Here is a 12857-nt window from a genome sequence, read left to right on the forward strand (position 1 = left end):
CGTAGGAAAAAGACTGTTCCCATAGTGACCGCTTGTCAACAGATTAACAGCAATTTGAAGCAGGCTTTAAACACATAATATCCTTTTAACACTGTGCTTATGTTTCTGTCTCTGTTCCTTCCAAGCCTTTCAGATGTGATTAGGTTTTGTGCTCGTTGTAGCCCACATTGTCATTGTCCTTCCTTACAATTTCTGAAAATCATTTTAGCAATACCTTTTTTTTTAGCATTGCCTTTTTTTCACCATTGCTCTGTTGGAATCCCAACAGTTATCACAGAATTATTGAAGGAATAGGTTCGTTATACCAGCAGTCAAAAATATGGTACTTTGATGACTTACTGGTGGAACCAAGCATTCTGCTTTCTAGCTCAAACAAGAATGTTCATCAGTCAGTTAATTAAAACCAAGCACACTTGAGTTATGCAGTGGGACAAGCAAGTCCATCTATGAAAAAGACACAAAACAAAAAAATTTTAAAGTTTGTATCGATAATCTTTTTCTTTATAAATGAAATCTCCAAGTGAAAGTTTTGCATTTACTCGTGTTATCTTTGATTGTCAAACATTTAAGTGTGACAAACAACATAGTGGAAGAAATTAAATAAGATCGTCAAATCCATTGACTGAGGTACAGTGGGAGACAGAAGAGCTTTAACTATATCACTATTGGACAATGTTTCCCACCCCCTCCATTACAGAACTGCAGAGCCATTTCACTGACAGACTGCTGCATCTTATGTGCACAAAGGAGCTTTAGCGTTGGTCCTTCCTCGCTGCACCTATTAGACTTTAGAACCATCAAACTTAAATTAAGTATTGTGCAGATTTTCACATTGTAGATAACATTCTTGTTGTTGGTTGCATAGTTTTCTTTCACTTGTAAATAATCTGTTGTGCAACAAAACACATCTCAGTTGTGTATTTCTTTCAGTCAGAGGGTCTTATTTTTAAAAAATTATTTTGCTGTAAATTTGTCCTTACTACACAGCATGTTATTCTTACTTCTGTTAATATATTTTTGTGTATAAATTGGTGCTTTAACTTGCTTGTCACTTTGCTGCTGGTACACCTGAAAGTCTCCATTGAGGGACAATGTGTTATTTCTATTCTATTCCATTCTGAAAAAGCAAAACGGAATAAATCTGAAAGAAAGCTTATATAGCATCCTGAAAATAAATATGCATAAATAAGGAAAATTTATAACTTTTTTGGATGAAATTAACCAAAAAATATTCATTTTAATTCACATTGCAAGTTTAAAACGGTTCAGTTAATCCGATTTTATTTTAATCACAGAATCAAAAGCTTTTTTGAGAGAAATTCAGTGCAAACATTTTCTTGTAAGTAAACTAATTCAACTTTTTGTAATACAAACATGATACAAAGAGATTTAATGGGACAGGCTATGCTGCGCATGCTCAGTGCATCCCCCAGTACTGTGGTAAATGGCTGCCAGGAAAGATGAACGGATGGGCCGCGTCTTCTCGCCGTGAAGCACACCCATCTGGAGGACCGTTATCTCGGGTGGTGCCGAGTTAAAATGGTCGATACACGACCAACCAGCCACCCAGAATCAGTTTTTCATACTTGTGAACATCGACCTTGAAGCGTAAGTTCTATTTTTTCCCCTGTTAAATGTTGGCTTAGCGCTGTAGCTGCGAGCACAGTGTTTCTGCCATTCTGCTGCTAGTTAACTGCGTTTCAGTTGGACTGTCTGACGAGTACTTCCGCTATTTACCAAACGCTTCATTGTGTGGGCTTTCACTTGTGTATTTGTGAAAAATAATGGCGTGTGGGACATCATTAGCTGCGGCTTTGTGGACGAATTGGTTGTTAGTCTGGCTAGCTGACAGCAACACTAGCTGACTACGTCGGCTTTAATTGTTGGCACTGCGCCGCTTTCTGTTCGGTGCTGCTCTTCACCTCCACAACGCATGTATACTGTCACTGCTTGTTGTTTTCCCGTTTATACTGTAAATCTGTGGTTTCTTGGTCTACCAAATGGCTTTTATTTGCTTTGTATTTTCCATGTAGCAGTGCCCCGTGCGGACTGATCTAGTTAGCAAAGTGTTGCATTCTTTCTTTTGCAGCTTAAGCTCGAGGGTTTGTTTCTGTCGAGACGGAGGGGTTACTAGAGTTCATGGCACGTACAGCAGTCAATGCAGCACTCAGTCATCCATAAGGTTTTAACTTCAGATAGAAAATCATCTCTGAACTCGTCAATGTTTTTTTCTTTAGCATAGTAGGATTGGATGTTGCTTCTTTTTGCATCTTATATTTCTTAATTTTCATTGGTGTTTCCAAACTTTGTGATTCCTGGATGGCAATATGTCAACGTTGTGTCATAAAAAAGAGGAACATTACAGATGGAGATGCATTTAGATTCCTGGTTTAAAGAACCAGTTTTTTGGTTGTAAAAAAACGGTGACTTGCTATGTAGTAACTAGGGCTGTTGCAGTAAGCAATAGATCAATTAATTGCATGATTAAAGTAAAACAAGCTCAATAATTTCCATTTGCATAATTTATTGTTTTTATTTTATTTTCTCCCTCTTTTCACCAAAAACTGGATGACAAAAAACTTCAGTTTGGTGCTTTGGTCTCTATTAGCCCTTTTATTTTTTGAAGAACTGTTTTGTTGACAGACTTCATAATTCGTTGTATATGTTGTTTTGTTTATTTCTTTTGGAAAAATTAAATTGTCTTCCTCTTCCAATGTTAAATGTTCATTAGAATTTAAACTTTATTGATCTTTGAGAATGTGTTGTAGCATTATTAAGCCATCATCATTATAATACCTGAAAATGGTTTCAAAACAACAATATAGTTAGTTTTTTATAGTTTAATAGTTTAATAATATTTATAATATTTAGTAATATTAGTTTTTTGCAGTAACTTCTGGGACAATTTATTTTCCAGCAAAATTAGTCATTGTGACAGGATTAGTTGTAACTACATATTTAAGGTCTTTGGCAAGTTGCTTAAAAATATTATCTTACATTCAATGTTCAACCTAAAAAGTATTTATGCATCTATGTTTTATTTATTTATTTTGAACATTTTAAAACAATATGTAAAAAAAATATATCATTACTTCTTATTGAGAGTCACAGTAGTTATTCTTTATTTCCTATTCCAAAAACCATGTGTATCTAATATGCCATGTATGCAGGTTTTATCTAAAAGTGTAAAAATTATATTTATATAATCAGAAAATATGCAGCTGGTGTGGGCATACATTTTGTTGGCATGCATTATCTGAATGCATGACCCTAAAATATCATGCATGACATAAACATATACTGTTCTGGGTTGTGATATTGCAAACATTGATATTGTAATGATGATTGCAGAACAATATATTGTGCAGTTCTACTTTCTAGTTTTGTAATTTTAGTCTGAGTAAAAACATACCCAAAGTATGTAATATTTAGCTACATTTAATTATACATTGAGTTATTTTAAATTGCAAACAAATGAATTGAGTAATTATGTTTTTAATGTCATTAAATTAATATTTAATATTTTTCAGGCGTGAATGTATTGGGGCAGATACATTGTTACTGTCACTGTGGTGGTGTTATATAAGATAGGATTCTGAAAAACAGTCTCTGTCCAGTGAATTCAGTTACGTAAGTTCTTAGCATCCTGTCCCAGTGCTGCAGGGGTACTAACCAACGGAGACTCTCACAAATGTGAACAACACCAGAAAAGTCTTGCAGCTCTGCATCAATAATTGAGGACACAAGTATATTTAGGTTTTATGTTTTGCTAAATGCATAAATCTGATGCATATGATTTCTACTGAGCAGCAATTGAAATAATTGTAAGAGTGGAATATGACATCTTAAATGAAATGTTTTTACTAGTAGGGTTCAAACAGAAATCATATGATGTTGCAGTCACCAGGTTTGAGTAATTTTTTGTTTGCTTTTAGCATGGGAGCATGTTGCACCTTAACTTCCCTGCTCTGTATAGAAGTACTGCAAAAAAATGTAAACTGTAAAAATGTATGAAAGATATTGTGGAAAAAATTCAATATTTTTTTGTCATAAAATATATTGAATTTTTTATGACAAAAAAATTCAATATTTTTTTTGAATATTTCGTGTCAGTAAATATTCAAATTTTTTGAATATTTCGTGTAAAATGTTTCTATGCTTACATAGAAACATTTTACAAAGTTTCTATGTAAAATGAAACTTTCACTTCATTTTACATAGACATATTTTGAAGACTAAGTAATAAAACCCAAAATTCATTGTCCCAGAAAATTAAAATGTTATGGCATATTCATAGAAAGTTAAGTAGAAGGAAAACGTGCAGTATGTAAACTTGTAGCAGGAATAACAGCAGCATTGAGATGATTTTATAGCAAAATTGATTCAAGAATTTAAGGGAAATTCAGAAGGAGTGAACTGAGGCTGAGCGCATCAAGAACCACTTCACATAGATGAATCCAACACCACAGGCTACAAATGCTGGATTTCTTATGTCAAGCCATTTCTAAACCAGATGCTACATCAGAAGTGTTTTACCTGGGCTAAGGAGAAAAAGAACTGAAGTGTCACTCAGTGATCCAAAATCTTCTTTTCAGATAAAAGTAAAGTCTTCATTTGATTTGGAAGTCGATTTTCCAGAGTGTGGAAGAAGAATGGAGATGCACAAAATCCGTGTTGCTTGAAACTGAAACTGAACTGCTTGAAGTTCAATTTCTACAGTTGGTGATTGTTTGGAATGCTATGTGATCCGTTGGTTCTGGTCCACTGAGTTTTCTAGAGTCCAGAGGCGACGCAGCCGTCTACCAGGAAATTCTAGAGCACTTCATGCTTCTTTCTGCTGACACGCTGTGTGGAGATGCTGATTTCATTTTCCAGCAGGACTTGGCACATGTCCACTCTGCCAAAAGTACCAAAAGCTTGTTCGGTAACCATAGTGCTACTGTTCTTGACGGACCATCAACCGGGCTTGACCCGAACCCCATAGAAAATCAATGTAGTATTGTCCAAAGGATGAGGAGAGACTCCAGAAGTTTGTTCTTCTCAATGCCATGCTGCAGCGATATTATAATTCATGCAAAAGGAGTTCTAACCATTTATTGAGTTCACATTAATGAACATAATTCATATCCTTTCTTTTTTTATTTATCTTGACTAGGTTTCTAAAGACATCAAATTTTGGGTTTTTATTATCTGTGAGCCATAATCTTTAAAAGTACTAGAAAAAAGACTTGAAATAGTTTTGTAATGAATCTTTATAATAATAAGTTACACTTTCTGAAATGAGCGATAAAAAAACAGAACTTCTCACTGAATTTCTAATACAGTGAATATCTAATGGATGACTGTGACATGAAAGCAGACATAGTCAAATTGCTTAATCAACCAAATTCATTCTAATCACACATGGGGCAACACACATGGAAAAGCTTTTAATCAATTCTGAGCAGATTAAACAGATTGTTGGTGATGGAATCACATGTTGATGATAAGATAAAAAAAATGGAAGTGAAAACAAATTTTTCACTCATTCAGTTGAATATACCCTGGCTAAGCAAATAGTCTGGATACATCTGAAGTGTGGATGTTACAGAAAATGAAACGGTTTTCTCCTGAGGTGTGTCTTCTCCCTGTGTGGACTGCCACGTTTACAGGTAACACGAGTCCGACTTGCTCTGAGAGCAAATGGCAAACAAAAGCCTAAACGCACAGCGGAAATGTTTTTCTGTTATTTGTTTTGGAATTTCAATCTTTTGTTATAAAATGTCCCAGATTTGAAAATGTTAGCTTTATGTTAGAAACCTTCCAACCAAGTAATGCTATATCTTTACAATCTAAAAACACCAACACTGATTATGTCCATTTTTTTTTTTTTTTTTAACTGACTGAACGCAAGTGTTTCATTGTCATTTTGGTTCATTTTTTTTCTGAGAACTGATCAGCTCCCTTTAAAATTCTGGCAGCAGCCTCCATTCATCTGTGCTTGTTTTATTTAGCTGTCTGTTTGTGAAGTGTTTTTAATTTGCTATTGTGATTTAAGACTGGTTACTCTTTTTTTAGACTAGTGGTCAGGTCTGCAAACTAACTTTTGTTCTGTTGCAGGGAGCAAATTCGTGAACAGAATTTTAAGATTGTTTTATGATGAAGAAAGGTTCAAAAGTAGAGATAAGTTCAGGTTAACAGGCACTGAGAACTGAGGGTTACGGCAGCGAGTTAGCCCTATGGTAAAATGAAAGTAGTATTGATGCATAAGAAGAGGCCTCTCATACACCTGAGTATCCTATAAAATGAGTGAGCAAACTGTTAACACCAAAAGTAGAGACAAAACGAACAAAGAGGAGGAGACGGAAACGACCTACAGTAAATTTGAATGATGGAAAGCCAGAGCGGTTTATGGAAATTACGGATCTTTTGCATGCTGTTTACAAACTGTTTTGATGTCTACTCATGCGTTGTTTACATCGTATTGTTTGCTCCGTATTTTTCATTTGCCAGTTCATTACAGTCCTTTTTGAAATTGATTGTTTAGGTCTGCAAAGTCCCAAAAGCACCACACCTGCTATCGGTTACTTTGGACTTTGTTAATATTATTATGTTTTTTAAAATAGTTAAGTAGTCTTGTAATGAATCCTTTTAATTAATATTGATATTTTTAGAAAACAAATGATTACATATTAAAAATATTCCTCTGTAATTCCTGTCGTTTTTATTGTAGCAGGCATAGTTCTTCATGAAGCAGGGCTTTTTTTCCCAGCCTCTCTGCAGCAGAGTTGTCTTTTCTTTCTTTCTCCTCATTCATTCTGCACTTCCCCCATGGCTCTCTGGATTCCTGTGACCTTGATTAATCCTGCTCTTTTGTTGCTCTGTGCCTTTCATCTTTTTTTTTTTTTTTGCCATTTCTTCTCCTTATCTTGTCTAACTGCGCCATATTGAATTTCTATTCTCCTCTTGCATTATTTCTTTTGTTACAGAGCACCCACTATCAACTTCTCATCTTAGAGGTCAGTTCTGCCTGCCGATCAGCGTTTCACCTGAGGCCATGGCAGTGAAGGACCGAGTAGAAGCGGTTCTCAACGTGGGTCTGCGTGTTCCCAGCATCATGCTGCTCGACGTCCTGTACCGCTGGGATGTCAGCTCCTTCTTCCAGAAGATCCAGCGCTCCAGCCTTTCCAACAACCCTCTGTTTCAGTACAAATACCTGGCACTCTACCTGCACTATGTAGGTAGGTAATTGTGCAACACACATATGCACATAAAATGTATCAATATACATATATTTTGTCACATAATGGCCACAAAAACGTAAAATAGTTTGTTTGGATTTTTTTTGTGATTGGCAAATTGAAAGTTCTCACAAAATGTAACTTTCTGTTGTTCCTGACTGATCTCTGATGTTCTCTAGCAAATCTTTGAAGCCTTCACCAAACATCTCTCTTTACATTCAGATTAAATTAAGTACAGATGGACTATACTGGTTGGACTGGGTTTTATTTAAGGCTAAAACAATAAATGGGTGACTCCCTATGCATGCATCACTTTTAAACTTTTTTTCTTTTGAACGGTTCTTCCTTCTATTTAAAATACCACCAAAATACATTAGAGTTTGTGACGATAGCCTGACAAAATATGAAAAACTTTGAAGGAATACTTTTTCAAATCACTGTAATTGGTATAAAATGAGTCACTGCTGACACTTTGTATTGTCTTGTTGCTGAAAATGTGTTATATAAAGAAAATTACCTTTACCTTACTAAACTTTGCACATTTAATAGTATGATGTCAGCTGCCACTCAGTTAAGCCGTTTATCATTTTTAATTCAAATAATCAGTTTTTTGTCCCTTTTAGCTGTGAAATCAGCAAGATTCAGTATTGGGTTCTAATATCAATATCACTTACGGATCTTACATTTCTGATCTGCTTTGAACTCACAATAAGAAGTTCAACCTTTTTTTTAATTAAAGGAAATAAAAGCCCCTCTATCGCTGGATTTTTAATCAGTTCTAACATTTTATCCTGTCTAGCTGTTTTCTTGCTCATCTGAAGAAAAGATTTTCTGCTTTCTTCTAGAAAAGAGTTGGTTTTACTAAAGCTCCAACCGTTAATGGCTGGAGAGAGGTTTTTAACAGTTATAACAGGTCTGATTCTCTCTGTTCTGGCAACAGTGAATGGAAAGTCCTCCTGAAGGTCTGATTCCCAGTTGTTCTCACTGGTGAAGCCTTTTCTCAGTTCTACTTGTGGTTCCACCTCTGAGTTAGACAAAAGTGCTTGAATCCCAAATTTCTAAATTGCCAGAGTTGCATTCCTAGTATTTGATCTGCTATTTTCCATTTTCATTTCCTTCAGTAAATATTTATAGAGAACAAACAGAAATTCAACCTGCCAGTAAAACACTTTGAGCAGCGAAGGGTGGGACAATTTCTCTTCCCTTTCAATGAGATTAAATGTTGCTGAGTAGAAGTCAGTTTTAGGTTTAAAAGTGAACTCAAAAGAATATTTTGAAGACAAAAAGAGTGATGAGAGCAAGCCAAGCTTTGTGTTACAGTAAAGAGCTGTTTGCACAGCTGAGAGAGAAGCAACAGGCAAAGTATAAACTTTTCTTTCCTTGTTTCTTTTCATGGCTGCTTTTTTTTCTCAATCTTGGCTGCAGTTTATTGATGAGCCAATAGGCTGGGTATGTGCTGATGTGCACTATGGCTGGACCTGCAGAATAAAGAGGGAGCAAGGCAGTGAAAGCAAATGATCTGCATGGAAGAGCTTCTGGACATGTTTTAGGTTGTAGACTGGAGTGTAATAAAGTTGTTTATTGCAGAAATGTTCAAAGTTTCCATGCAGTTGCATAAAATGTCACAAACATCAATATGTTGATTTCTATGACTCAAAACGGCTATCATGAAGAAATGCTTTAAAATGTGTTTTCTGTGATGTTTTTGTTGCAGGTTACATCCTGAGCCTGGTGCTTCTGACTCTGCCTCGTCAGCACCTGGTTAAGCTCTACTTGTATGTTCTGACGGCCCTGCTGCTTTTTGCTGGTCACCAAGTTTCCAGGTATAAACGCTCACAAAACATCATGTTCTCTCAACATGATGAGAGAACATCAAATTAGTAGTGATGTATTTCTCTTTAAGAATTACTAGTATACCCAGTTCAAACATCATTCTTGACAGAAAGAGGTTAAAAAGCCTAAAATAATAAAAGGATAAACTTTGTTGTCCTCCATTAAGCCTTCCTGTGATCTGCTCAAAGTCTTGCTTTCCCCTTTTCTGTACTGGTTGTCCCAAAAGTTGAGGCCATGGATCCACTTTAATTTTATAGAATCACTAATAATTTTTGTATATTCAAACGATAGTTGGGTCCAAAAATGGACCCAACAACTCTTTGTACTGAGGATACATTTTTAGACAAACTGATGGGAGAAAGAGAGGATGCAATCGACAGATCTTGAGATGAAAAGTGTGGGAACCATTGATCTGTGCAGAGAGGTGCAGAAAGCAAAGCAGACCTGCAACCCACTCTGCATGCAAGAGCTGCTGCTTCTTCCACAACGCTTCTGGGACAGAGATTCTATGCTCTACCTTTTTGTTTTTTGCAGCAGGAAAAAGTTTGTCAAGAAGTTGTTTTGCATCTCGCTGCTGTTTTGCACTCACTCATGCTTCAGCAAGCAGCTCAATCGCAGACTCACACTGAGGTACTAGTATGAAATTCAGCGCTTTAAGAAAACAAATCTTGAGCTGATTACTGAAGATGAAGATGTTTAACTAAAGCCGTTGTTTTAATTGTTGAAGTCTGTGACGTCAGCTTTATGCTGCCATTGCATATATGAACAACACAGTTTCTTCTGGGTGTGTGGCTTCTGGGTCAAATGCAACAAGTTTATAATGATGGGAGTTGAAATAAAAAACATAAAAACTGTCTTAACCTGGACTGAAGCCACTGCTGTAGCCCGTGCTCATCCGTTTAATATAAAAAGAGAAAAATTGATCTCAAGTAAAAAAAAAAACAAAAAAAAAACACAGAGCCTAAAGATACTAATCAAATTACAATACCTACCTTATATATGTTAACTATATGCACTGGACATAAAAAAGTCAATCTCAAAAAATATCAATGATCACCGATCATAATCAGCCGATTTCCGTAAAAAAGTATATGATCGGTGATCGCCGATCACAGTCTCTTGTTGCCGATCACACAAACCGATCACCTGCTTCTCATTTTGCTGCCTGCCTGTGCAGCTGGTCTCCTCTTTCCTTCACACTGTGCAAACACGCAGCAACAAATCCGAAGCGATGAGGAACTATGACGCACTGAGTGAATGGGGAAGTTTGCGTCTTGCGGTGGAAAATTGGAGCACGTGGGGTGAAGCAGGTCAAAATGCATCAACACAACGAATCTAATATGGCATAAAAACAATGTCATACTTGACAGAGTTTGGCTACATCAAGACTCACTGCAGTAAAAAAAAACATCTGCATAATTACTCCGCTCAGTCAGAAACAGACAATCAGAACTAGCAGTAATCAGCTAGCCGCCATGCTATCAGGAAGTTTTCATTCAATAACTCAGGATTGTTTATTATAATGGAGCCTGTATTTGCCTTTAAATGTAAAGTTTTATACTTGAATTTTTCGGCAATGTTGAGAGGTTTTATTTTAACTTGTTGCATTATTTAGCCTCTTAAGAGCCTTCATATGTTTTCAGTCTGTTAAAGGTAGTATTATTGATAGCAGTACAATTTTCACAATGCCTGCTTTGTTTTTTTCTTGGAAAAAGTTATTAAAAACAAGTTTTTGTCTAAATTAAGGTGAATTCATGGTTCCTTTTTCCACATAATGTAACCGTTAGTGCTTATGATTAAAAAAATAATAATTTTGTGATTGGTATCGGTGATCAGTATCGGTGATCGGCCCTCATGGGTGATCGGAATCGTCAGGAAAAAACCTGATCAGCACATCTCTAATGACAAGTGTTGGTTTCTTGTTCGTGTTTGTGTAAAGATTATTTGAGGTGTTACTAAACTGTAAATTGGTGTTATATAACAGCTCTGTGCTCATCTTTTCCCCTCTTTTGTCAGGGATTATGTTCGCAGTGAACTGGATTCAGGCTATGAAGGACCCGTCTACCTGGAACCACTTTCCATGAACAGATTCACCACTGCACTCATAGGTATAATATTACACACACACGCAGTGTATGTCAAGTGTTCACACCCCTGTTCAAAAACCAGTTTGTTGATTTGTTTGTCAGAATTAAGACTGAAAAATAATTTCACTCTTTTTTTTTTTTTTTCCATCTCAATATTTTCCTGCAAAAACCATATTGTCCATAAGACACCATATCTATCTAAAACAGGGGTGTCAAACTCAATTTCACCGAGGGCCACTTCAGCATATTGGCCACCTTCAACGGGCCACATTGACGGTACAGATCAGGAGCGCCCAGGTCCAGTCCTCCAGACTGCAACTTTTAGATGCATCCCTGCTAAAACACCCCAGACAAAAGGTTGACTTCCCTCATTCAGTTCTGTAGAGGCTTATAATGAGTCAATGGTCCAGGTGTGTTAGAGAAGGAATGCATCTAAAGTTGCAGATGGTAGCTCTGGAAAACTAGACTTGGGCACCTCTAGCATAAATGTATAAAAATATAATGTTAAAAATAAATTAAACAACACCTCATATTGTTAAATAACTGATTTTATGTATTGAAGCTTTAAATATTACATTTGAGTTTCCATGGATGTAAAATTACTGCTCAGTTTAAAAATTACATTATTTAAATCAGTGTTTAAAGGTAAGCAAACAAATAATAAAAACAAGTCGGCACATGGGCAGACATTATAGACTTTACTCAAAGATTTAGTCTCAGAGGCAACTGAAATCAATTAATAAAAAAAAAAAAAAAAATCCTTTCTGAATATCAACACATGGTCTCTGAACTAAATGCGTCTTTCTGACCGGAGCTGACAGCGTGTTGAAGAGTTATGGACCGGATGTTTTGGAGCGTCTGGTTAGTAAGCGCATTACAAACCTTTGGTTGAAATGTAGTTTGTAGTCAATTCGTGCTCAAAACCTATTTTAAGTCAATCATCGGCCTATAAAATGCTGGGGGGCCACATGTGGCCCGCGGGCCTTGAGCATTACAACATAGAACTGCCAATTGGTAATTGGATTAAAGTAGCTTCCATTTCAAAGAAGCCGACATTGAAGTCGATTGGCAAATGAACCATCACAAAAGAGGAAGGCTCTTGTTGTCTCACTGCACCTCAAGAGATGCATAACCTACAAAAACCGTTCCTGTCTGGTTTTGAACCAGAGACCTTTAGCGTGTTAAGTAAACGTGATAACCACTACACTACAGGAACTGAACTTCTCTGCTCTGTTTCAGTTTAAGGTTCCAAAATTGATGATGTGAGACGCAACGCATGAACATTTCAACTGAGGCTTGCACTCAGATGCCTGGATTCAGAGTACAGACTTTTGCAAAAATCTGTTTCTGTCTGGTTTCGAACCAGAGACCTTATGCATGTGAAGCCAACGTGATAACCACTACACTACAGAACCTCATGCTCTTTGCAGTGTTCCTGGTAGATGATCCAAATTTTGTCAGAGACTAATGTCAACGATGGGCATGGAACAATGTCAAATACTTACAGATCCTCTCAGAGAGCACAGTAACTTGGTGAACAAACTGTCAGACTTATACTTGTGCCTAATTTCACATTACAGTCCATAAACTAAGCCTGGGATCAAAAAAATGTATTGGAGATGTCATTAGCAGAGACAAATGGTTCTACAGATACTTGGCTAAATGGCTAAAAAATAAAATCAATACTTACAAATAAAAAATGGTTCAAAAATAAAAT

The 12857-nt window shown here is 36.3% G+C and overlaps 1 protein-coding gene and 1 non-coding gene across 2 annotated transcripts in view; one reads left to right on the plus strand and one right to left on the minus strand.

The window, feature by feature from the left end:
- The first annotated feature begins 1425 nt into the window (after positions 1 to 1425).
- LOC103138988 (RING finger protein 145) overlaps positions 1426 to 12857 on the plus strand; it is a 23491-nt gene continuing 12059 nt past the window's right edge. The window contains exons 1-4 of the mRNA XM_007553415.2: positions 1426 to 1608; positions 6969 to 7220; positions 8935 to 9043; positions 11070 to 11161. Of these exons, the coding sequence (XP_007553477.1) occupies positions 7037 to 7220; positions 8935 to 9043; positions 11070 to 11161 (385 nt within the window). The 5' untranslated portion in view covers positions 1426 to 1608; positions 6969 to 7036. The remainder of the gene's footprint in view (positions 1609 to 6968; positions 7221 to 8934; positions 9044 to 11069; positions 11162 to 12857) is intronic.
- On the minus strand, positions 12284 to 12356 carry trnav-aac (transfer RNA valine (anticodon AAC)). Its single transcript has one exon. It is a non-coding gene; the product is annotated as a tRNA-Val (tRNA).

The sequence above is a fragment of the Poecilia formosa genome, unplaced genomic scaffold (genome assembly GCF_000485575.1).
Source record: "Poecilia formosa unplaced genomic scaffold, Poecilia_formosa-5.1.2 Scaffold3, whole genome shotgun sequence".
Lineage (NCBI taxonomy): Eukaryota > Metazoa > Chordata > Actinopteri > Cyprinodontiformes > Poeciliidae > Poecilia > Poecilia formosa.